Source organism: Drosophila biarmipes, chromosome 3L, assembly GCF_025231255.1.
Source record: "Drosophila biarmipes strain raj3 chromosome 3L, RU_DBia_V1.1, whole genome shotgun sequence".
NCBI classification, from domain to species: Eukaryota; Metazoa; Arthropoda; class Insecta; order Diptera; family Drosophilidae; genus Drosophila; species Drosophila biarmipes.
The window spans coordinates 26,051,947-26,076,471 of NC_066613.1; the positions used below are offsets into that span (position 1 = coordinate 26,051,947).

The 24,525-nt window shown below is 45.2% G+C and overlaps 2 protein-coding genes across 2 annotated transcripts in view; both read left to right on the forward strand.

Annotated features, from left to right (window-relative positions):
* Window positions 1–386: 386 nt before the first annotated feature.
* Window positions 387–24,525, forward strand: part of LOC108029468 (division abnormally delayed protein) — a 63,959-nt gene continuing 39,820 nt past the window's right edge. The window contains exon 1 of the mRNA XM_017101723.3: window positions 387–1,326. Coding sequence (XP_016957212.1) covers window positions 1,056–1,326 — 271 coding nt within the window. The 5' untranslated portion in view covers window positions 387–1,055. The remainder of the gene's footprint in view (window positions 1,327–24,525) is intronic.
* LOC108029458 (uncharacterized) lies at window positions 9,286–11,746 on the forward strand. The gene has a single exon (XM_050886763.1). It carries the CDS (start codon window positions 9,396–9,398, stop codon window positions 11,640–11,642), a length of 2,247 nt encoding a protein of 748 aa, XP_050742720.1. The 5' UTR covers window positions 9,286–9,395; the 3' UTR covers window positions 11,643–11,746.

Sequence of the window (24,525 nt, forward strand, 5' to 3'; positions counted from 1 at the left end):
TTGGCAGTTTAAATATATTAATTGTTAATAGAGAAATTCTATTTGTAAACCTTGCTTTGGATTCTTTGGTAACTTGTCGATTTTATGGGATCCGGTTCGTATATTGATAATACTCGTATTATTGGTTCCTATTGGAGTACAAACCCTATCTATGTGGGTACCTTATACCATTACTGCAGTCACTTGGGTGGTGTACCACTGTGCCAACATCTGTTCTTCGGGTCATGGTCCGCTCTTGTCTCTCTTTGCCCCCGAAAGAGAGCGCTCGGGCGGATCTCTTAGCGCCGACTGGCCAGTGCCGAGCGAGGTGGGTGCTTCGGCAGGGCTCTCTCCGCGCCTCGTGCGGCGATGAGCACTCGTGGCGGATGGTTGATGTGCAGTGCAGCAAGTCAATCTGTTCGGGTTGCTCGACGTGGAAGGTTCGTTGCGCGCGCGGAAAAACTGAAATCTGAAAATCTCGGAAAAGCGTTTCGCTACAGCAGAAGGCGAGTGCATTTCCTCGACCTGCGAACGCCGGTGCCTAAGGTTGCCAAGAAGCCTCGCAATTAAATCTATTTTCGCCGACATAAATACAAAATACAGAATAAAAACAAAACGCATTCGCTGGCAAATCGATTGCTAAAGGAATTGAGCACTATTCGGTGTTATGTCATGGAAATTCTCTGACTGAGTTTCGAAAAATCTGTGTGAATTTCAGGCGACCTTTGAAAACTAAGGAAAGAGTAAATAGTGCTAATTATATTTGGCACAAGCCGCCCTCTCTCTACCACCAACGCGTGTTTTTGGGGCCTTTTGTTTTGTGCGCTCATATTTGTATTCGCATTTGTATTCGTGGCCGTGTGCCGCAGTGTGTGTGCGTGTTAGCCGGCAAGTGTATCTGTGTGTGTTGCCGCGAACAGCTGTTCCCCAGACGACAGCATGCAGAAGTAAATACGAGTAAATACACGTATAAAGTGGTGCCAATAAATCGAATCCGGATCCGGGCCAGAGGCCAATCACAGGCGAATCGAATTTAGCCGCAGCATCCGCACAGAAATCACCCATCGACCACCAAAATGGCGGCCAGGAGCATCCGGCTGGCGCAGCTTCTGCTCTTCACCCTGCTCTGCGGCCTCGTCGGCCTGTCAGCCGCCAAGCACCTGGACCTGGAGGGGCCGCACCACCACCAGCACCACCAGCACAGCGCCACCACGCACCACCGGCGGCGCCTGCAGCGCGACTCGCGGGCGAAGGACGCGGCGGGCGGCGCGGCCCACCAGTGCGAGGCCGTCAAGAGCTACTTCGAATCCATCGACGTCAAGTTGAGCGGGACCTACAGCGAAAAAGGTAGGGCTAGCACCGGCCCTATGGGCATGGCGTCCAAGCCGCATTCTGTCATGCGGGCGGGCAGATGAGGGGATGCTTAGAAGGGGAGCTACCACCAATATGATTTGGGAACCTCAGGGGAAATTCGTTTGATCTCGGTATCATAGGGAAAAGGCTTTCTGGTGTAAGCCCTAATTACCTTGGCAACAAAAGTATTAAATAATTGTGCTAAGAAGTAAATGAAAATGTAATTGTAAATGCTGTATTAATAATGTGGTTCTAAGATATTGGACCTCCCAAATTACATTTCCAGAAAAAATGTATCTTTCAACGACCAAAATATAATAATAATAAAAATTCAAAATGATTCAACATTTCTTTTTTATATTCTTGTATCGTATGTTATTTAAGAAAATAATAAGGCAGGAAATGTTCTGATAAGTTAATTTCCTAAAAGATCAGATTCGGTCTCAAGAAATACTGCATAAGCAATTCGCTCAAAATCTGCAACTAAACAGGTTTAAAGCAAAGGTTTTGCTTGTCAATGTACTTACACATCGAATCCCCTCCTATCCTCTTCGAACCATTTGATTTTGATTCGTTGCCCTTTGTGGAAAATTCATTGCCTGCATTCAAGCCCCAAGTTTATCCCTCGCCACCAGGCTTAAATACTTCAGCCAAGAAAGTCGCGCGTCAGCCAAAGTTTTGGCGTCCTGCAGCTGCAGCTTCCCTTCTCTGCGACTCGTCGCAGCACCTCGTCCCTGCCCGATCCCCTCGAGAAGCGAGAAACTAGAAGCATATGCAAATTCATTGAACCGACTGAAACCCTCGAGCGGGCAGCCACTCGAGGCGAACTATGACCACTCGAGCAGCCGGGCGCCGTTTGCAATTAGAAGATTGCGCATTGAGCAACGCCTCGGAAAGTTTTCGACGGGCCGTGGATAAAGTTTTTGCCGGCGCAGGTTCATTACATCCCGCAGATACAGATACAGATACAAATACAGCAACGCAGATACACAGGCGGCATCATTTGTTATTCTGATTTCTCGACACTGCCATATCAAGTGGCACGCATCTGAAGCCGAACTGTGTGAAGGCTATGGGAGGTGTATTTATATACGCCAACCGATATCCACCAGATACTCGACATATTTCTGTTTATGCATATTTCACACATGAGTGCCGGGGCGAAGTCAGAAATGAGACCAGCGACCAAACAAAGCGAAAACAATCAGATAAGATGGGAAAAGAGCCGAAAACGAGCGAATGGTGGAGGTATCTGTGCCACAGAGAGATACGTGTAATTGAGTGAAAAATAATTATTATTGATTAACCGACCTTGACTTGGTATTTACGCGTTTACGCACAATTACATGATACACAGCCACGAACTCGCAGGGAATACAAATGTATCTGGCGATGATGTTGCAACTTTTCCAGTGCTTACCTGTCTGCCGAGGTTCTTTTTCCTATTCTCATTCTTTTTTCCTTCGCTGGCTCTGGTTCTGGCTCGTTCTTGCTTTCCCACACGCAGGTAGTTAACGCCAAGAAGTATCTATGAGATACATTGCTGAGCAGCCCGCATCGCCCTGCCGGTGCCCCAAGAAGTGTGAAGAGCCGGAGTTACAAGTGCATGTTTGTGTGTCCCACAGACTTATCCACCTGAATGCCTGAATGCCCAATTGAGCTGGTAGTTGCGAGTTATTAGCGTTGGCTTTGAGGAATTTCAATTTGGCTAATGCTAATGCCAGTCGTCGTATCACCGATCAGCACCCATGTATCTCAGTAGCTCAGTCTCTTTCTGGCCGAATACGTATCTGTATCTGGTCGTTGCTCCTGCTTAAGTATGCCGAACTTTGCCTTCGACATTTATTTACTGTTTACATAGTTCCCTAGTTGCGCCCCCCGCCTCCCTGTTATTTATGCCCCGCCAATGTAGCCGTATCCGTAGCTGTATCTGTGCCTATCCGTATCTCCATCTGTATCTCTTTCTGTTTGCTCTCGAGTGTGTTACTTTTACGTTTATGTGCTGTTTGTGATGCTAATCTCAGGTCGGTGCCATGCATACGATAAATGTTTCTCCTTCGGTTCTGCCGTGCAGCTCCAGGTAGACCCGCTCGACATAAAACTAAAATTTAATTTAATTGCGCACACCACTCGACTGCTAATTGAGTTGCTTTTGGCCAACAAAACGCGAAGAGTAATGCCGAAAAAAAATAAAAATAAATGTATTCTCTGCCCATTAACACGGGCATTAACGCGTTACAAAGACGAGCAGGAAGTCGTAGTTGCAGTATCTAATCATATCGCGCAGTATCTGTATCTGTTTGCCCACAAGTATCTGTAGTATACGGCAGTGCCAGCGCCCCGGCCGTGTTACTAAATATTTAAGCAACTCGCAACAGAAATTAGAGCAAACCATGAGATATGAGCCCGTGTATCCGCGTATCTTTGTGTGCCGCCTGGCTAGATAAGTGAAAAGTGCAAATAGAGAAGGCAAAGGCAAACGTGACTCGTTTGGAGTGGGGAAAACTGAAAATGCTTACCAGACAGACAACTTTTTTCCTCTTTCCAGCGGCTTCCATTTCCCTGACATGCCTGCACTGCACCAATGGGTGCGTGGGTTATGGGTGGGTTGCGTTACGCTTTTGCCCTCAAAGGAGCCTCCTGAGCATCCCTGAGTACAAATTTTAATTAACTCGAAAACTGCGCAAATACCTCGTACAGAAATCGTTGGGGGCTAGAGGTAGAGCGGCGTTTGGCGCTGCCAATTAAAAGTTGGAATTCCAAATGGCATAAAGTTCCACTTAAGGCTTAACTACAAACATAAATGTGCCGAATTGCGACTAAACGAAATTCGTCAAAAAGTAGCTGAGCCCATCGACCAGAACTGAAAACGATCCATAACACTTATGTCGGGGCCGATCGTAAAGTTCGTCAGCCAAATTCCACTGCCCCCACAAAACTCGTTTCTTGTTTTGTTTTATTCATGAGAAGAGACGTGTTTTGTCCGGAATATCTGGAAGATAATTAAAAATTTATTTCTGTTCCAGTTGCAGTCTGAGCTACCCTTTCAGATCGATGATGCCCACCTCCATCCGCTGCCGAAGTTATCTCATCAATTAAGTTTTGAGCTCTTTTCAGTTGAGTTTAATTGCTGCCCCTTTCTCCCGATCAATTAAACTCTAAGCCACACAAAATACTTAATTGATTTGGTGCTGGACGCAAAACTAATTACGACTGCGTTTTAAGTAGTTTACGAAGGTTGCGTCCAGTGGCTTAATGGTTAGAAATGAGTTTTTCCTCCGCTTTTGACCGACTCCATGGAAATAGTCGAAGGGCTTGGGGATAGTGGCTTAAAGGTTGGCTTAATCGGCACGTCTTTGCTTAATGCTTCGGAAAAGCTGGAACGTGGGAAAAGCACTTGAAGAAGTCTGTAAAATAAATCTGGCATCGATAAATCACCACCAAGGAGTTCATAGACATTTTAGTTGTAGTTTTTTAAAGAAATTCAATTTAAATAGCTATCTGCATCTAAATACTTTTTAAACTCTAAAGAGATCTCCTAATATCTTAAAGAGCGGCAGAGGCTTACTATTACTTACCATTTCCATCATATTTATTTATTGTACACAGCACAACATCCGAAATCCAATAGGCAGCATAAATATGTTATAATACTTATCCATGGATAAGGTAAAAACCCTCTGCCTAGACCTCGGTAATCAAGAGTATGTCATCAATCTCAGGAAAGCGTTTTATGGACTTATAAATTACAAAACCTCTTCCAGCTTGATGCTCGGAACAGAGGTCTTCATCAGCATGCCACTCAATTTCTGCTATTACAAAACGCCCAAAACCATTTAGATTTTTTTATACTTGCGCTAATTAGTTTCAATTAAAATTAACGACGCCTGTGCCCATCGATTTCACACGCATATAAAGAAGGCAAAAAAGGCAAATAACAGACAGCAAAACATAAAAATCTTGCCTTTGTATGCGGCTACTTTCTTAATGTTTGCTTTAGTTTTGTGTTTTTACACATCTGACCTCAATATCAAAGGCAATTCGAGAGTGGCTCGATTCGGCTTCCACTGTTCAGTCTTCAGTTTTCAGTTCAGTGTTCGAGTTCTGTTTAATTTCAGATGGCTGTTTCGAGGGCGGAATGATGTCATTGATTGGCTTTCTGGGTTCCGTGCGTGAAGTATCTGGCAGTTTTCAGAGATCCATGGATCCAGATGTTGTCGGCTGCTCGCATTCAAATTGGTGAAATATCTCATCGTCCAGCCCTCATTCATTCTCAGGTGTGTTCGCTTCATTGAGGGAACAAAACAATTTCCAGGAAGGCAGCATTCTACATAACAAAACCCGAGCGGTAGTGACAATTTTCGTCGCTGGCTGTGTAAATACATAACTCATTTTCATTCATGTCTCAGTTCAAGTTGGCTTCAATCCGAACCAGTTTGGGTTGTGTTTCAGTTACCAGAAAGGTTGGCACTTTAATTAGAACCGAGCCAAAGTGGAGGCAATTAAGAATGGCCAACGCTTGTCCAAAGGAAGTTGTCAACTTGTTGGACTCTTCCGCTTGGACGTGCTCCGATATATTCCATTCCCTTCGCTGCGATAATGGTGGCATGCACTCCCCGATAAGACTTGCAGGTCGTCTTGCGATTAGATAAACTTCGAATGGCAACCTATTAAGTATTTAGAGGTGGCCTCTTTGTCTGTATCTACTGGTTGCGCCCCTGAGAGCCATAAAATGTGTGAAATTCGGCTAGGACAGGTAGTAGATACATTTGTATCTCACGCTGTTGGTACCTGCCAGCAGCTATTTTTAAGCATTCACCAGTAAATTCGTCAAACAAACAAACAAACGCAAGAGGATGCAGACGGCAGAGGCAATTGTGAATGTATCTGTATCTGTATCTGAGGCGGCGTATCTGTAGGCGATACAATTTTCCACTCCTCTTGACCGATTTGCTTCGGTCAATGTCGGGGCAACTCGTTGCTTATGCAACGACGGCGATGATGCAGCAGTAGCAGGAGCAGCCAAGTCAAAGCCAAATTCGCCGACGACTTACTCACCGGGAACACTTAACCCCTCCCGAGTTCAGATACTCCCATACTATATGCTCGATACCTCCGCTGGATCTCCATCATCGTTTAGAGTTCTTGGCTCATTGTTTGGCCATGTCTTTTGTGCCGCGTAATCGTTGTTTTCCAATGAACACACACATGTGTATTGTGAGATACAAACGTCGCCGGATTCTTTCGTTTTTGTGTTTTTTTGATTCATGGATGCCAGTGGCGCGTTGTTGTTTCTGATTCCCTGCCTTTGGATTGTTATGTTCACGGAAAAGGTAAAGGTTAATGCCTAGTGAAGTGTGCACAGCATCGGCATAGAATGGGCGACTCGCAGGCAGACAAAGATACAGATACAAATGCAGATAGCTGGATACATAACTAACTAGTTGGCATTTCCGGGCTCATAATGCGTGTAATCGGATTGGTTTTTTGGGGGAAGAAGCATCTTACTTAGCGTATTTTGGTTCACACTTGCGGCTAGAAGTGGTAAACACCTTTATCACCTTTTTGGCCGAGGGATTACCATCTCTTCGATTGCCAAAAACATTTTTTCCATCCCAAGTTGTCTTTTAGTCCCTAGCTCGCGTTTACATTGTGCCACGTCTGGGGCCGCGCATAAATCAATTACTTGCACCTAAAGCCCATAAATCATTTTATGACGAGCAACAGCAAAAGACAAACATTGGACTGGTCAAAAACGCAGACATGTAGAGGGGGTGGGACGCGAAAGCACTCCACTGAGCCGAAAAGGCTAGCAAATTGCCGGGGTTTGATTTGTTTTCGCAATCTTTTTTATTTATTTATTTTTCTGTTGCCCAAAGTGCCCTGAAAGCCTGGCTAATATGGCGTTGGCGGTCTTGCCTGGTTATCGCAGCCACAAAGGCCGCAATAAAAATATAAAAGCACACACATCAGATGTGTGAATGATTTCCGACGATGACCCAAGGCACTTTGATTTTTCTGGCTGTTGTTTTTTGTAGAGCTTTGCCTAAGACAGGCTTGTTTTTTGGGTATTTGAACTTCATTCAATCGCCATTCGAAGCGCTCTCTTTATTTTGTTCCCCTATTTGCTCGCCGCTTCATTCCTGCCTCTACATTTATACGGTTTATTGACTTTGGCCGGAGTTTCTCTCGTTCTTAGCCAGCTTTTTTGCACACTAAGCTTAAGTACACATAAACAAGAGTGGAAGTAAAGGCAAACAATAACAAAAGTGTTAAATATGTGTAGAGGGTGTAAGAGGAGTGTAGATACAAATGAAAACAGCAGAAATCACTTCTTTTTTTTACAAGGGAAGTTAAGAAGTTAGGAGGAGCCAGCCAGTTTTCCAAGCCTCTTGAACATGGGAAGGCTAAACTTTGATGTTTTCCAAAGGGAGTTCTATTAGCATTTTAGCACAAGACTTTAAAGTTCTATAGATTGACTAATTTCACATTCCTATATGCTCTTCTCCATTTGCAGGTGCGTATTTCGAGCTAAATGCCAGAGCAAACAGGGAAATGTTATCTGCCCAAGTGTTTGCTTTCGCCGGTCATACGGCGGTGTGCGCTATATAGCAGCATAGAGATATCGGGTGTATCTGCGTGGTAAGTTGGACAGATATCAGATAAGGCCCCCGTAAGCGCAGTCAACTAGACAGCTTGGCGAGGCGACCCAGGCCAGAGGTGCTCGTGTGTGGCTGAGTTAAACCCATCTAGGGATCATCAATCATTTAACAACAAATGCGCGAATCAACGCCAACGCTCGAACAGCGACTAACTAAAAGCCAAAAATTATGAAACAAAGGCGCTCCAAAAGCGGAAAAAATCCCCCTACGCTGGAGCGGCTTAGAAATCCACGGAATATGAATATAAACGAGAGCCGAGCCACAGAACAGTAGGAAAATTTAATATAACTTGGAACCGCTGCTGCTGCTTTGTCTGCAACTCGATGCCACCGCCATTCACTTTTCGTTATTAATATATTTTTTCGGTTAAAATTATGCTAATCCGTTGAAATATGATTATGCCGAATGACAACAGCGTGACGGGGGCGGCGGACGGAGGACGGAGGGCGTGGCGGGTGGGGCGGATCGGTCGCATATATGTCGGCAGGTGTGCCCATTAAAACGAGGGCTTGTGCATAATTTGATTGCCTTTCGCAGCTAATTTCGTTTACTGGGAAACCCGAGAGCCGAGAGGCGAGCACTCTCGTCTAATTAAATACACCATGGAAATTTTCATATTAAATCATTTGCGAGCCCTTCGCCCGCGGTTGAAGTGAAACTTTTTCAATTAAAGGCAAGGAAAGCCGACCTTCAAAGCAAACAAATTTCGAAAATGAAATTGCAGGCGAAAAAGTAATTTAATTAGCTTAGCCCAAATAGGAATAAACAAAACGAGAGCGAATCAGAGAAAAAGTCCTCCCAAGTCGAATCGAAAGGGTTGTGCGGACCATTCCTCGTCGCGTGCTTTTGTGGCCGAGAAAGTTTCATTTCTTTGGCGGTGGTGCCAGTTGCCAAACTTGGAGGCGCCACAAGCAAAGGCCGGCGGAGCTGGCAAAAAACAAATAAAACGCTGGCCTAAAAGCTATGCAAATTGGAACTGGAACTCGCGGCGATTCGGCCGAGTGTTGACTTCCGTCATTTGCAAATAATTTTCTAAAAATGCCTGAGAACTGTGGGGAACGGAAAAGAGAAGGATGTTCTGTTTTCACGATCAAGGAAATCATTTAAACGTTTTTGTTAGAATTCCATGGGTGGATTTCTCAATGTCAGGTTAACTTTTAGATAAACTATATATACTTCTACTTTTAGAAAAACTTATATCATGTATTTATCGTTTAAGTTTGTTTTTCTGAGTTTAAACTTAACATGACATTGAGAAATCGGCACTTGTTCAAATAAACAGTATCCCCTGGGCCGAAATGTCATCCGCCTACCAATAGATCTTCTTTTTGTGCATTATATCCTTTCAATAGTTCAACATCACACATCCAGGCAGTAATTTTATCAAAATTCCAGTAGACCATGCCCGGCAATCTGTTCAACTGGACTGCCTTGGGGCGACAGACAAAGACCTTCGGCATGTACACCAATCGAAGGGTGCTCCATCTTATGGATACTGCCTTGGCCGTGGATCATAGGCCTTATTCCGAGTCCTGGCGACGTCGTAGGCGCATCGAGGGGTTCGAAAAAAAAGAGATCCCAGTACGGCAGCAGGTTCCGAGGATCCGACATGATCGCCATCCGGGAACTAGGCAAAATCCCTTCCGCAGAGAACCCGACTTTCTGCCTGGCAAGGGTGAAGTGCTTGAGCCCACTCGCATCCAGCCACCCAGAAATTCAATGTGCTTCTCGGTGATCAGGTTCTTTAGTAGCTCATCTCCTGGTGGAGGCTCTGGTGAGCCACCGGAAGATCGTACGGGAAAGCTTATCAAGTTTCCGGTGGGCTCTCGTTCGGAAAAACAGAAAACGGGAAAAGTAGAAGTTGTTTCCACCAAGGAATCGTCGCAGTCAGATTGCTTGGGGGGATTATCGGGAAAGTCCCCGATCAAAGAGCTCACTCCCGACAACCAAACTACAAAGGCCTTGGATCAATCTGGAAAAGAAGATGATCCCGAAAGCCCTGTACTAAGATCGTTTGCAGAGCATCTCAACTCAGTAGGTGAAATACCCGGAAACTCGGACACTCCCTCAGGAATTCAATCGCAGCCACCGGAAGTAGGCCAAAGTGGAAGAGATCCACCAACAGGACGCAAGCCGCCGCCCAAACCTCCTTCGGGACCTAAAAATCCTGGTCCTTCAAATCCTTTTCATCCACGAAATAAAAAATTCAAGCATCCACCAACAGGAGCCAAGTCTCCGTCGGGCGGTAAGCCTCCCGTTAAGCCACCCACACCGAGTAGATCACCCAGTAAGCCGACAGTTGATAAACCTTCCAAAAAACCACCTGGTAAATCACCAACAGCAAGTAAACCTCCCAGTAAGCCGCCTACAGGAAGTACCCCTCCTAGTAAGCCACCACCAGCAAGTAAGCCTCCCAGTAAACCTCCCAGTAAGCAACCAACAGGTAGTAAGCCTCCCAGTAAGCCGCCAACCGGTGGCAAACCACCAACAGGAAGTAAACCTCCAAGTAAACCTCCGGTTAAGACACCAACAGCCAGTAAGCCTCCTGGCCAATCGCCACCAGGAGCCAAGGCACCCACAGGAGGGAAGGACAAGAAGGGCTCAGCTGGAGGTAAGACTGGACAAGGTGGCTCAAGGGTCATCACCCTAATGCCTGGCGATGGCATTGGACCGGAGATCTCAATGGCCGTGATAAAGATCCTCGAGGCCGCAAAGGCACCTCTGATCTTTGAACCCGTGGACGTAACACCGGTGATGAACAGCAAAGGTCAGACCACTGTCCCAGAACAGGTGATCGAGAGCATGAACCGCACGAAGGTGGGCCTCAAGGGACCCCTGATGACCCCAGTGGGCACGGGATTCCGTTCGCTGAATCTCACCCTGCGCCAGCTCTTCAACCTGTACGCCAACATTCGACCTTGTCGATCCCTCCCAGGAGTGGAGACCATTTACGGGGAGGTGGACATCGTAACCATTCGCGAGAACACCGAGGGCGAGTACTCGGGCATCGAGCACACCCTGGTCAACGGAGTGGTGCAGAGCATCAAGCTGATCACCAGGAATGCATCGCTCCGGGTGGCCGAGTACACCTTCCAGTACGCCCTGGCCATGAAGAGGAAGAAGGTCACGGCAGTGGCCGAGTCCCAGGTCATGCGGATGTCCGACGGCTTATTCCTGCGGTGCGTGCGGGAAATGGCTGCCAAGTACAAGAGCAAGCTGGACCAGGCGGGCATCACCTACGAGGAGTCCACCATGACCACCGTCTGCCTGAACATCGTTCAGGATCCCAAGCGATACGACATGCTAGTGCTGCCCAATCTGTACGGCGACATCATCTCGGACACATGTGCAGGACTAATTGGAGGACTGGGACTGACGCCCTCCGGAAATGTGGGCACCAATGGCGCCATTTTCGAATCGGTACATGGCACCGCTCCGGACATTGCTGGCAAGGACTTGGCCAATCCCACAGCCCTGTTGCTCTCCTCCGTAATGATGCTGCACTACATAGGGATGCACGAGCACGCGGACAACATAGAGCAGGCCGTGCTGAAGACCATCAAGGATGACAACATCCGCACCATGGACCTGGGCGGCAAGGCCAAGTGTTCCGAGTACACGGATGCGCTGATCAAGAACCTCAAGTGAGGGGTGTTCCTACGGGGTTATACAAAAGTACTCTTTAGCCAGCTGTCATTAACTAGTTTGTAAATTATATTAAATTTCAGGCTGTCCTGGTAATGTTAAGGGTAGGTGTTGGTGTAGGCATTCAATGGGATAGGTTTGGACGAATTACAAATCTAAATACCAGATACGGTTTAATATATTATCCGTATCCCTTATTTCTTGTGATAATAAACCGTTTTGGAGCCCATCTCCTTTATTCTTTGGATATTCAATTAACACGCCTTCGTGGCGAACGACTTTGTCAAAGCATCTCAATCCCCACCCATCTGACCTATCTGCTGGCCCTGATCACACTAATTTTGCAACAGGCTATGCAGTAACCAAACATCACAGGACACCGCCTGGCTCTTGGACGAGGAGTCAAAAGCCAAACCAGACTGAACCAGCCAGCGGAGACCACAATGCCACTCCGAACCCATCCCCAAGCCATGCACCCGCAACTCCCCCACCCCGAAAATTCCCAGCCAGCCAGTCTAACCAGTGCCAAAGTCAAAGTCGCACTGCCAGAGCGCAGAGCCAGAGTCAGTCAGTCTCTGGGCCCAGTGCAAGTCATCAACCGCAGCACATGGTCGGCAACTGGGGACCGGGGACTGGGGACTGGGCACTCTGGTTCCCGCCCACTCCACTGTCCCCTGACCAAGTTACGCTGCATTTTTACATGCATGTTCTGTTCGGCCCGGGTCCCAGCACAAACTGAAACTCAACTCAAACGCAAACTCAAACTGCGACTGGGCCGGGACTCGACTCCTCGGTGAGCTGCGTTTAAAAGCACCGACCCGGCTCCTAAACAAACCGAAACTACTAGCCAACAGCAGCGGCCAAACCAAGTAAGAATTATAAAGCAGGGGATGCGACTAGGATATACCCTCCTTCTAATGATAAAGTGTGCAATACTCGCAGTCTACTTACAGGCGTTTGTATGGTATATGGGGTTTAGGGATGATGGGTTTTAAATATAAAGGGGTAGATATGAAAATGAATGTTAAGGTTGTTTCTGAATTCACCAGGGTTATGAAGGGAGTTTTGAGAACTTGAACCCTATATCTTTAATATTTTAAAGGATACTGCGAAAAAATTGTGATTAGAAGATTATAATGCATAATATTGGTTTTAGGAACCAGAGTTCTTAAGTGCCATGATCTGAAAATGATATACCCAGCTCTTCCACGAGCCCGGATCACTGGGTGCAGGCGCAAAGAACAACAAGTAAGGGCACTCCTTGGTTCGGCGTTCAGTGGAGCGTGCAAGAAAAAAGAGCAGGAAGAAAATGCCACAGAATCAGCCAGAGAGCCATATAAAAATTAAAAAGAAACCAGGGGAAAAATTTAATTTTGTGTGCCAGAGCGGGTCAGGGCGATAGAGTGAGTGCATTTCAAAGAATTTTGATAAATAACAAAGCCGGCGGAGGGAACGAGACGGGGCACAGAGCCGGGCAGGGCCAAAAGATAAACTCCGTTTTGTGTATGTGAAACAAAAGTCGAGAATTTCTCAACGCACAGTAACCGGTTTTCGGTTTCATTTTCCCCCGCCTCGAAAACCCCCTTCGAAAACTGAAAACTCCTGAAGCCGACACCATGAGCGTGGTCAGGAAGCGGAAAAGGGGGTGCTGCAACTGGACGCGGCCTACTTGTCCCCCATTCATGAGCCCTCAACTGCAGCACTCGCCCAATTTCAATGGGCCAAACACGCAGAGGCCAAGTTCTGCTGACTCGAGTAGGGCGTTTGTTTTCCTTCCCCCCGGTTTTTCTTAGATTTTTTATAATTCCCTCGAATTCTGGCACAATTGCGGACAGACCAAGAGACTGGGCGCCATAATTGCCGTGCACCATGCCACTCGGCTCATTAGAATGCCAATTTGTAAGTGCAATCCGTCGTTTGCCCCGAGCTGTAAATATTTCCCTGCCCTTGGATTTGATTTCGCTGGAAATCAGCGCAACACGAGTACCACGAATGATGGCCAGCAAATTATAAGTTTTTAATGCCATCCCAGGCAGTGTAAACAGATTTTAATGGGGGCAGTGGAAAGCCGAATGAGATCACTTCTCCTCACAAATAGAACGGGCATAGCACGAAAGGAATTCCCAGAAACAGCAGCTACAGGCAAATTAATCGCTGAGATATTTTATCTAAGAACGTTTGCTGCTCTATCTCAACAGGTAATTAGCAAGTCACACGTCTAGACAAGCAAAATAATTCATTTTTATAACATTTGATTACGAATATTATCAGCAAGCCTTCGTGGCTACCGAGTCCGGCACTCGGCTATTTATAGCTGCTTTCGATTATACTTACTTTCAAGTGACTTTCTTTCCTTCTGGCTTACTTTTCCATTAGCCGCTAAGTTCACTCATCCATAACCTCCTCGCTGGCTGCCTGAAATGGGGTTCAGTTTGATGGGTTGTGGAGTTAACCCCAACTGGAAAACTGATTTTCCATGTTCGTACACACATTTTCACGCCCCTCCCATTGCGACCCACCGGCACAAGGGTTTTTCCCCCATTGACATGGGTTCCAGGCACTTTTACAAAGATTTACGACCACTGTCAATAGAGCTTTGCATAACACAAACTTCCACTCGGCAGCAGAAACAAAGCAGCGGCTACAAAAAGTGTTTTCGAATTTAAATCTATTTGTCACTTGCAAAACTTTCGCTACCTTTCGTTCGCCGTTGGCACAAAGGTCGGAAAATCGGACCATCGGACAAAAAAGGTAATGCAAAGTGGCAGTAACAAATTTGCTGAAATCAAATGCGGGATAAACAACAAAGACAAGACCGGAAATAGATGGGCCGGAGCACCGAAAAAGTTCCATTTAAATGAGTTGGATTGTCCTACACTTTGGTGTCCGATCCAACTCCAGCACTTGCTTGGTCCCAGCCTAAACTGCCTCCCCTGAAACATTTTTCCTAATGCCTCCCCAGATCCCAGAGAGTCTAAGCACTCCATTGCAGGGACAAGTGGGAGTGGTCATGCGATAAGGTATAAGTTGGCAGTTACCGTGCTCTAAAATATAAGAAACACTACCTTAACTTAATATAGAAACTTATGAATGATAACTTATCTGGCGCTTTCAAAAAGTGATTTAAGGTTCAAGAGGTCAGGTATGATTTTGTGCATTTAATAATATATATTTTCTGTTACCAAAAAAGATATGGTAACCATAACCCAATCCAGCCTCGTTAGAACCCAGTATACCCCTTCGAACAAAAGATACTGGGTGCGCCATGCTCCATCTAGATGGAACAATAAGAAACAGGGAAAAAATGATTTGCATTTATTTATCTTGGTAGCTCTTCGTCGTCCTCCTTCAGTGTTTGAATTTGTTATTATTCTCGCACTCCGGAGGTCTCTGCGTAGTCCGTATTGTTTGGTTTCGGCCCGCTCCTTCTGCCTCATCAACTCCATTTGGACCCGTCCTGCGCTCGGCGCCCTGCTCCACTAAACAATTCGATGCGGCGATGATAAAAATAATCCCATTTATTGTTTAATGCTTAATAAATAAAGCAATTTTTATTTATTCGCCAGCAGTTTGTTGCCGTTTGTGTTTCAGTTGCTGCTTTTCCCTGCCCATCCCTCGGGTTGCTTTCGTGCAATTGCGTTCTGTGTGCTTTATTGATTTTTATGCCTCGAAGATGGCCGTGGTTGTTGTTATCGCCGGCAAAATACCATCAATTGTTTATTGTTTTGATAATGCGTTCGGTTGTTCTTTATTGTTTGTACTTGTGTCGAGGGTTTTGCGTGCAATCGTGGGAGGCATCGATAAGGTTTCGTGTCGACGTAACAACTGCTAACAGAGCGATAGTTAATTGGGATCAAATTGAATGTGGCTCAAACATTGGGTATACCGAGCTCACAATCAATATAACTATTAAACTCTCACAGAACTGGCAGCTCCAATTCGTATAGATCGCTTAACAATACCTTTTAAACCTCTGCTTTGACTGAACTTGAATGCGAATTGGCTGTATAAATATTAACAGACTATAGCTATTTCTATGGGAGAAACTAGTTTTACAATTTATTTATAACAACGATTGATAATAATCTTCGAGTGGCGCCCCAACGTTTATTCATAAGCAAAAGGCATTGTCTTCTGTTCAACCTTTAAGTTACAAAGCTTTAAGCCATTGAGGTTAAAGAGCTCGGGTTAAGAGATATTTAATTCATGTAAATTATCGGTGTATGTAAAAGGCACACTATTGACCAAAATAGTGACCGTAACCTTAACCTTTGACTATGTTTAATCACTCTTCACTTTAGCATGCTTTACCAGCGTTAATGTCGAGCCTGGTCACACCAATTCACCTCGTCTTGAAACCTGATCAAACTATTTTTAATTTTAACTAATTATGTTTGACTGGATTAAACTTTTATTTCTCCTTTTACTAAGTTCTACTTGCCTTACAAGCTTTGATTTCTTAGCTGGTCTCCTGTTCTCCTCTTATTGAGTCCTGGTCACACTTTCTTTTCTTTTTCTGCTTCCTTGACACAATCTTTGATTTAGTCTGGTTCAACTTAACTTTAATTTGCTGTAGCTTAAGCCAGCTTACGATGCATCTCCTGCTCCCATCTACACTCATGGCAGCCAATTGGCCCACTTCAGGATAATGGCGTTCAAAGCCCCATCGGCCTCCCATCCGTTCTCCGGCTGTCTGTCCGTCCGTTCACGTGTTAAACAGGAAACCCGCTCGGGGTCTCCGTTGTTCCGCCAACTATCGCGTTTGGCATCTACATGTAGACCCTATATATACGCCGTGCATCCTGGCTTTCTGCCTGATTTGCCCAATTGTGCAGCTCTGGGAAAACGGCGGGGAGCGGGTCGACCGGGAAGCATAATAAAATTGATTGCATTTTTCACACTGGAAGCTTGGCTTCCTCGCAGCTCACGACCCAGTTATTCCACATGAGCCGCCGTCAAGAGCCGGAGCCCTTACATGCCGCCCGAAAAAATATGAAAAACGGAAAAATATCACGGAAAATGGGAAATAATACAGGGGAACAACTTTTGCATAATGCGCTTGCACTTGCAAACAGAAGCCAGGCCCACTGGCCCGGTGGATAATAGATTTTCCGTCCAGCGGAACATGGAGTGGGTCTCGGGTGACCTTAGCCGGGCTGTGTGGGTTCATTGCCTTGCAGGTCAGCCGCGGTACTTGAGCTCCATTTTCGGCCTGGCTTGCTTAAAATTTCATGATGTTTATTAATTTTCAGCCCCAGTTCCTGTTTCTATATACCCTCCTCGTTGGCCCTGTTTGCCCAACTTTTCCCACGGCCTCCGTAGCGCAGGTGGCGCCGCCTGTCGTCTCATCTGAAATTTACAACTTTTAATTGAAAAACACTAAGCAGGATTTCGTGATGAAATATTACTGCAGCAGTAGGGATACTTAATTGCGTGTGCAGCAGGGCTTACTATGTGGGGCTCAACAGGTGATTGCGCAGACTTTCCTCTGTCCAGCGGTTCGTGTCACGTATCTGCAGAGGTGCGCTGGCTGGTCTCGGTTTCGGCTTACACTCTTAATCACCGGAACCGACTGCACTGAGTACAGGTAACTGGGCGGCAATTAGTGTCTCGGCCCCGCCCACAAGGCCCCACAACGCCAGTGGCGGCGGCAGGGGCCACCCGAACAACAAAGGGGGCCAACAACGGGTAAGTTTTCTTTGGCGGCTTCGTGTTGCGGGTTGTTCTAGTTAGTTGAAGTGCTTTGACTTGCCAGCGTTTACAACTTTGCCTAAGCTTCTTTGGAATTTCGCACAGCACTCGAAATGGCCGGGGAGGAGCACTCAGGGAATTAGAAAGTTCCTGAATGCAGTTGCGAGACCTATAACCACAGCGATTGGTAAATAAAATTTAATGTGATTCACAAACCATGTGGCTTTAAGAGCTTTTTGAAGAGCTCCTTCGTATAAATCAAAACAACGCCTAAATGGCACTTAACCTTGAGTTAGTTATTGTGTGGACTAAAGTTTCAAAGTCAACAAAAAATTCCTTGTTAGTTTGAAATGCTGATCCCGAATGTTGAACCAACTGATTTAAACAAAGATCTGCGGCACTATTTGTTTATGTTCACTTTTGTATACATCGCGAAACATGAGTAAGCTCGTTCATCCACTGCGAAGCGTAGTTGCTTTATGGGATTCTCCTTCATCTTCCCGTGCAATTTCAATTATTCAGACTCGACATTTAATTGCACTAATTAAACCAGCACGAGAATGTTGAACATTTATTACGACTCCCTTGCTCTCGGCTGAAAACCACACTCCTTGCCTCTTGGGTGACCATGTCCTTATCAGCGAATTTTCCGCTTTTCTTTTGGAGCGCGTTTCCGGCGTTAATTGAATGCAGATTCCACGGAGATAACGGGGCTGTGGGTGGTTGAGTTGGTTCCAGGAAAATTCCCATGTCCCTGCCAATTAGCGGGGAGTGCGAGGAGAATTAAGGGGGAGAGGGCCCAGAGACAGTCTGACCTCTTGGCTTTTATGAACTCTTCGCATTGCCAATTTATATTCTTTGATTGATTATGGCAAATACATTTTTTATTTTATCGACCGCCTGATTGATGTTGTGCCATTGGCGCTGGCTTCGAGAATCGACGGTAATTTATTTATGCATATTTATGAGTCTGTTTGATTGCTCGGGCGGTACAAAAAAAAAATATTTTTCGCCTGGTAATGTTGCGGCCTTAAGTGTCCTGCTCTTGGTTATGCAAACTTCCTGCTTTTTTCGCTCCGGTCCATCAAAGGCCATTGCCACGTGTCGCCAGGTGGAGCGGGGAAAACACCTGCCTTTCAGCCTGCCCCATAAATAATTTATTAAACAAAGAGCACGCTCAATGGCAGCAGTGACACTTTAAGCGGCGCACTCGTAATCCCGAAATGTCAGCCATCCCCATCCATCCATCCAGCCCACTTTTCGCTCCAGGAGCCACTCCAATTTGCAAGCCAGACGGAAACTCATCCGAGTGCCTCCCTCCCCCACGGATCATTGTTCCAATGGCATAAAAACAATGGCAACAATAATAATAAAGCACATAAATAAATGATAAGTCGGCCACATGCAGAAAGGGACGCGAGACACGTCACGGAAGGAAATGGAATTGTCATCGGGTGGGGACAAACATGTGTAGTACTACCTAAGTCGGAAAATGTAATGTTCAGACTGTCAAAGCGGTCCAGGAAAATGGTTTTGATGCTCTAAGAGAATAAAATATATCAGTAGAATAGAAAATATCCCTCTTTCTGATGAAGAATAAAAAGAATACTTATATCAGCAGAATACAAATGGGAAACTTAGTTGGATATAGTATAAGGTATTTTAGAGTTTCATAAAATCAGAATAGGTAGTGCAGACAATACTTCCATCATAATAAGCCATATAAAACAAAGCATTGACCATATTTAATCCAAATATTATTCTCCATAGTGACCTGTTACTAAGTTAAATGAAACACAACACCAATATATAGTTGATCGCTTTAAATTTCTTAACAATTGCTCTGGCTGAATTTTCCTGCTGATGATTGCAATTAAATACACATAATTCCCGGCTAATGGCGGGCTAGAAGCTGTTGGAAAATCAAAGGGAGCCGCGCTTATCTCGGCCACGTTAAGCTGCCGACATAATTTAGGTCCCAAAGACACGCAGGCTGCGGAGTGCCGAGTGCCCCTCGAATAATCGCAGATGCAAACACATGCGCACAAGCGCCGAAGGAAACTGACGCCGGCAAGTGTTGGCCGCTTCCGTTTCCGGTGCCGCTGATGATGCTGCTAGTGCTGCTATCGCTTAAAGCCCTGCACTAAATAACTGTCAGGCTGCCGCAGTCCTGCGAAATTCCATCCCATCCCCTTTCCCCAGCTCCAATTCCCAGTCAATTTGGGAGCTGGCAAAACTTTGACAATTTCTATGAACAGACTACGACTCTAGGCACAGCATCGGCAACTTGCTAAGTTTTTGCATTTCGCCAGCTGTGCAGAGTCTATAAGGAGAACAACAAGCCAAACATTACTTCCACTTCCCCCATCCATTTCCCCAGGAACTGCTGGCCGTATTTTACATAACTCTGAGCGCAATAAAAATTAATTTGCTGCCCATTTGGAAGTGCTTAATTTGTAAACGAGACCATTGGGGTCGTCATGGAATCGCTTCAAACTGCTGACTAAGGCTGGGGGCTGTATACGAACAACCTCTGTATATACATGGCTCTGGGTGTTGGCGGTTTATCGGTGTTGCCGTAGCCGTTGCCCTTACATGCCTAACAAGCTGTGCTTGCCCTTTGTTGCTGCCACAGGATAAATTAACTTTAAGACGGTGTAGGAGCCAAAGAGAAAGTGTTGACATGGAGAAAACACAATATTGCAGTTGCTACGTCTGCTAAATAAGTGAAAAAGCTATTGTTTTAGCCATTTACATATTGTAATTGAACTCTACTGGGGAGCCAAGGAGAAGTGTAAAATGTAATGAATATTTTTATTTTCAGCAGGCACATGGTATTCTTGACCTCTTAAATTTTATAATATACATAAAAAAAAATAATATTAGTAAGATACTAGCGTTTCGAAAGCGTTTCGTCTTTTTAAATATACTAAAAGTATCTTGTTCTATGGATTAGTATATTTCAGTTAAAGAGAATATGCTGTTTTTCAGCTGGCATGTGGTATACTATATCTTATTAAATGCTTAAAGCAAGATTATTTTAGTATTTTAATATTAATATACTAATGTATTTTTTCATTCCTAATATACTAAATATATCTTGTTCTATGAAATACATTTTTTTTACTTATAATTATTATTTTTTTTACCATCTGCCTCTCTATAAAGGGTATCCGAATTTCCGCCTTAGCCGACCATCGTTCTTTGGCATTTATTTCAGAGATTTTATCGCTCAACGGCAAAAGCAACATCAGCAATCCGCAAAACACGAGCAACTTTTATGGCAAAAACGCAAATGGCGATGAATGTTTGCAATAAAACAAAAGTCGAACAATGCCTCGATGTTCCTGTTGTTGTTACTGTTGTTTCACTGTGGCATTGTTATTGTTGTAAGTGTTCCTGTTATTGTATTTACAGTCTGACCCCCGAAAAGCCGGTTGATTTTTAAGCGTCTCTGGTGCTTTCGGCTGCTGTTAATTATGTAGTTGACTGAACAAATTTATTGCCGCTCTGTTTCGGGGCGAAAATGGGCTGGAGATGCGACCACTCGACAATCAACGAATTCCCTGCACTTGACACTCGTTGAAAGTATCAGGGAACCTCTCAAGTAGCAGCTTCCTCATTGCCACCAAATGGGTTGCAAGAGCGGAATGTTTGTCGTTATTTATCGCCCAGTTGGTAGTTGATTAATAATTGTCAGAGGCGCATAAACCAGAGAGAACCAAAATAGAATAATCAACGCGCTCGCTCTTGACTTTGACCTCTGTGGGTGGCCCTCTATTGGAGCTTCCGCTGGCTTTCACAGGCCAGTGGGTGGGTCCCCTTGTGGGCCCGGCAAATGTCAAGTAAAGCGCGGCAACTGTACGAGAGCTGCGACCTCCAGGGACTGGATGCGGATGGGGGGATGTTCATACATAACATCCTGCTAGAAGGCCAAGGAGGGGCGCTAAGTGGGGACCTGGGGCCGTCTGGATGTTTGTCTGTAATTCCGCTCGTGTGGGCGGGCGTTACGTAAATCCAGACGAGCCAGCAGCCCGTCGTCTGTCGACGTGCATTTAATGCATACAAATTGGTCTGATTTAAGAGAGCCTGAAAATGCTGAACAAATTTTGACGAGGCCGGGCCGCAGATTAAACACAACCGGGTGGTGGCACTAAGGAACGACCGGGTGCATCACCATCCACGAGTATAATGCGCCACTCAAAGGGGGTGTCTGTGTGGGCCGTACGTCTAAGATACGTCTTCTGGGGTTAGTATTTATGTACTGGTCGCTGGGTAAAATGTTAAGCTTATACTCTGCGGCTAAGTCAGTTGTTCCCCACCTAAGCTCTCGGGTTCCTGCACAGAAAAAATAATATATAACAAGCTCTCTCGCCTCGTAAATCCAGTTCTAAAATAATTTCACATTTGCACTTAGTTTGCAATCCCCAAAATGGGTGCACTCGATCGAGTGACGACCACCAAAAGTTTTCATCGATCGAATAAAAACCGAACTGACATGAAATGATTAATAACTTTTGACAGAGCACTCGAATAGCAGTGGTTTTTCTCGGCTGTCAGAGACAGTTACCCCAAACTTTTCCAATAATCCCCTCGGTAAATCCGGGTCTGTGCAGGGCATCTGGTAAGTGGCTATCAAGGCAACCCAATCCGTCCCTTTTCCGGATGCAGCTTCCCCAACATTTATAAAATTGTACATTGCTTTTTGTCAAGAACTTTTTACGCTTGCCACCCCATTTTTGGTTGCGTGTCAACGCGCTGCCATCACCCGAGAACATTGTTTCCATTTCGGCTGTTTTCTAGCTAAACATTTAAAGTTACACTGAAGGATTAAAAAAATAAATATTAAAAGTTAAAATGATATCTTTGGTAAAATGAAGAACTAAATAAAAATTTGTAATCATATGTTTATCTTCCTAATTGACTAATAAAATGGCTGTTATTTTAGTTACCTTTTAATAAAGAAATCAATTTTTATTTATTTTTTTGAAGCCTTCATACAGCATAGTTTTATAAGAAATTATTTAATTATTTTACCCCAGGTTCCATAGATATAAAATGTATCTTTTTTCTCCCGACCGGACAACACTGCTCGAAAACTCGTTGCAAACTGTGTCAGCTGCCATGTGGCAGTCGCCTGACAAACTGCAGTGCGTGTGGTGGTGCAATGTGGCGGTGGTGGAGCGACGGTGGTGCCCTGGTGGAGCCAACCACTTGACGAGGCGCTATTTGTCTTTCGACACGGCGCATCGTCAACAGCGGGGTTGCAGTGGCTCCTCATATTTTATTCAAGGCAAGTGTCATGTGCACATGAACTCAGTCAGTCGGTGAGTGAATAGCAGCCACTTCCACTTGGCCAGGCATGAACTCTGACCTCCTCCTACTCATCCCCCTCATTGGCCGTGTCCAGCTGGTAAACGGCTTTTAATTGCCGCCATGCAGGCGAGACACTGAAGAGGTGCATCGGGGCGAACAGTGCATTTTCCAAACATTTTCACTCAATAAACTGCACTAAAAATAGACGCCGCCGCATGTTGAACTTTGACACACAAGCAAACAAACAAATTAGCCGGGGGACAGGCGGGGGAGAAACCCGAGGAAAATCGGGGAAAATCTCCTTTCACGCACAAGTTCAACTCCCTAAACAAATCTGTTTCCATCACGATGTCAGTCAAATGCATCGACTATTTCAGGTTGTTCGGCCTTTGTTGCCACATAATTAAATCTGAATTCAAACAAAATGCGCTAACATTTCAAAGTATTTTATAGCTGTCGGATGGCGGCAAAAAACATATACACACGGGAGGGGAAATTGTAAACAGATAGGGGAAACTGCGGTGAAAGCGGGAGGTGTGAGGGAAATTTGAAATGCACACGAGTCGGTTACCTTCACTGTTGTATTCAAAAATTAGATAATAAACATGTAGATTTTTAGTCATATATTACAAGGGTTACTAAGCAAGATACAATATCTTTCTATTTATATTTTAGTTCACGCACTTATTCTTCACTTTAAATAACATTTTCCTTCTTCTCTTTGCAGGTAATACATCTCCCCACAATGCACCGCATAGTAGTTTGTATCTGAATCTCGCCGAGTACACATCAGCACAAGTATCTGCGAAGTTGGCACTCGCAGTTTGGCTTGCCAGACACGCAACAAATAAGTGCAAGTGGTACGAGCTGTTTGTTGCCTGCTTGATGTCCTAATGCCCCAAACAACAGCTTTGGCGGCCAGAGGAGGAAAAAAGCAGCGGTAACAAGGAGAACTGGGGAAATCTCAACAATTGCCGGCGAAGTCTTTAAACGGCAAACGGGGACAGATAGAGGACGGCGGCTTCTGCCTCTGCTGCCTGACAGCAAATGATGGCAACAATTGTTGCAGACACATTGACGGCGGCAACTGCGAGGAAGGAAGCTCACTTGGCGGGGGTTCAAGGAGCAGCAGGGGGAGCTGTGGATCCGGATGCCCGGGTTTAGTTTTCCAGCTCCTTCCCCATTTGGCTGCCGCTGACAGACGAATCTTGCGCGACTCACTGAACGCACATTCCCCTGGCATTGTGGCTGTCGAGTCACGAAAAGCGGCTACAAATAGCCAACATTCAATTTCCCGATCTAAATCAACACAGGCAGCATTTTAAACTTTATCTCTCTTATCAATTTGAGGCGTCATAAATCCTAGCGGACTTCAAAAATATTTATTTCACCTTTGGGTCAGTTCTTCCTGAACTCGGCGATTGGATTTAATTTATTGGCTGTTTTTTTGGCTTATCAGAGTCTTAAAGGAATAATATAATTTATTTTGATGTGCGGGGCATTAACCTACATACTTGATTAAAGGAAAGGGAAACCTATATAAAAATATTTCAAATTTCACAATATATAGTTCTGGAATTCTAAGTTCTATTCTACATTACTGAAGACTGCTGATGTTTTATTATATTGAACTCTTTTGGTTATTATTATGACTTTCCTATCTCCTTTCCTCCTTTTCTCTAGATTGCTATGACTTTGTTAAGTAAAAGTATCCCCTTAGTTAACTTAGCTAAAACCTAGCCAAGTGGGCAGCTCAGTATCTGCTGCCTGCAGCTTGGAAAATTGATAATGAGCTGCAGACCAGACTCCAGGCTCCAGCTCCACATAGCCTGCCATATTTGGCAGCAGTGTCCGATACTCCCTGCGGATGGGACGAGTG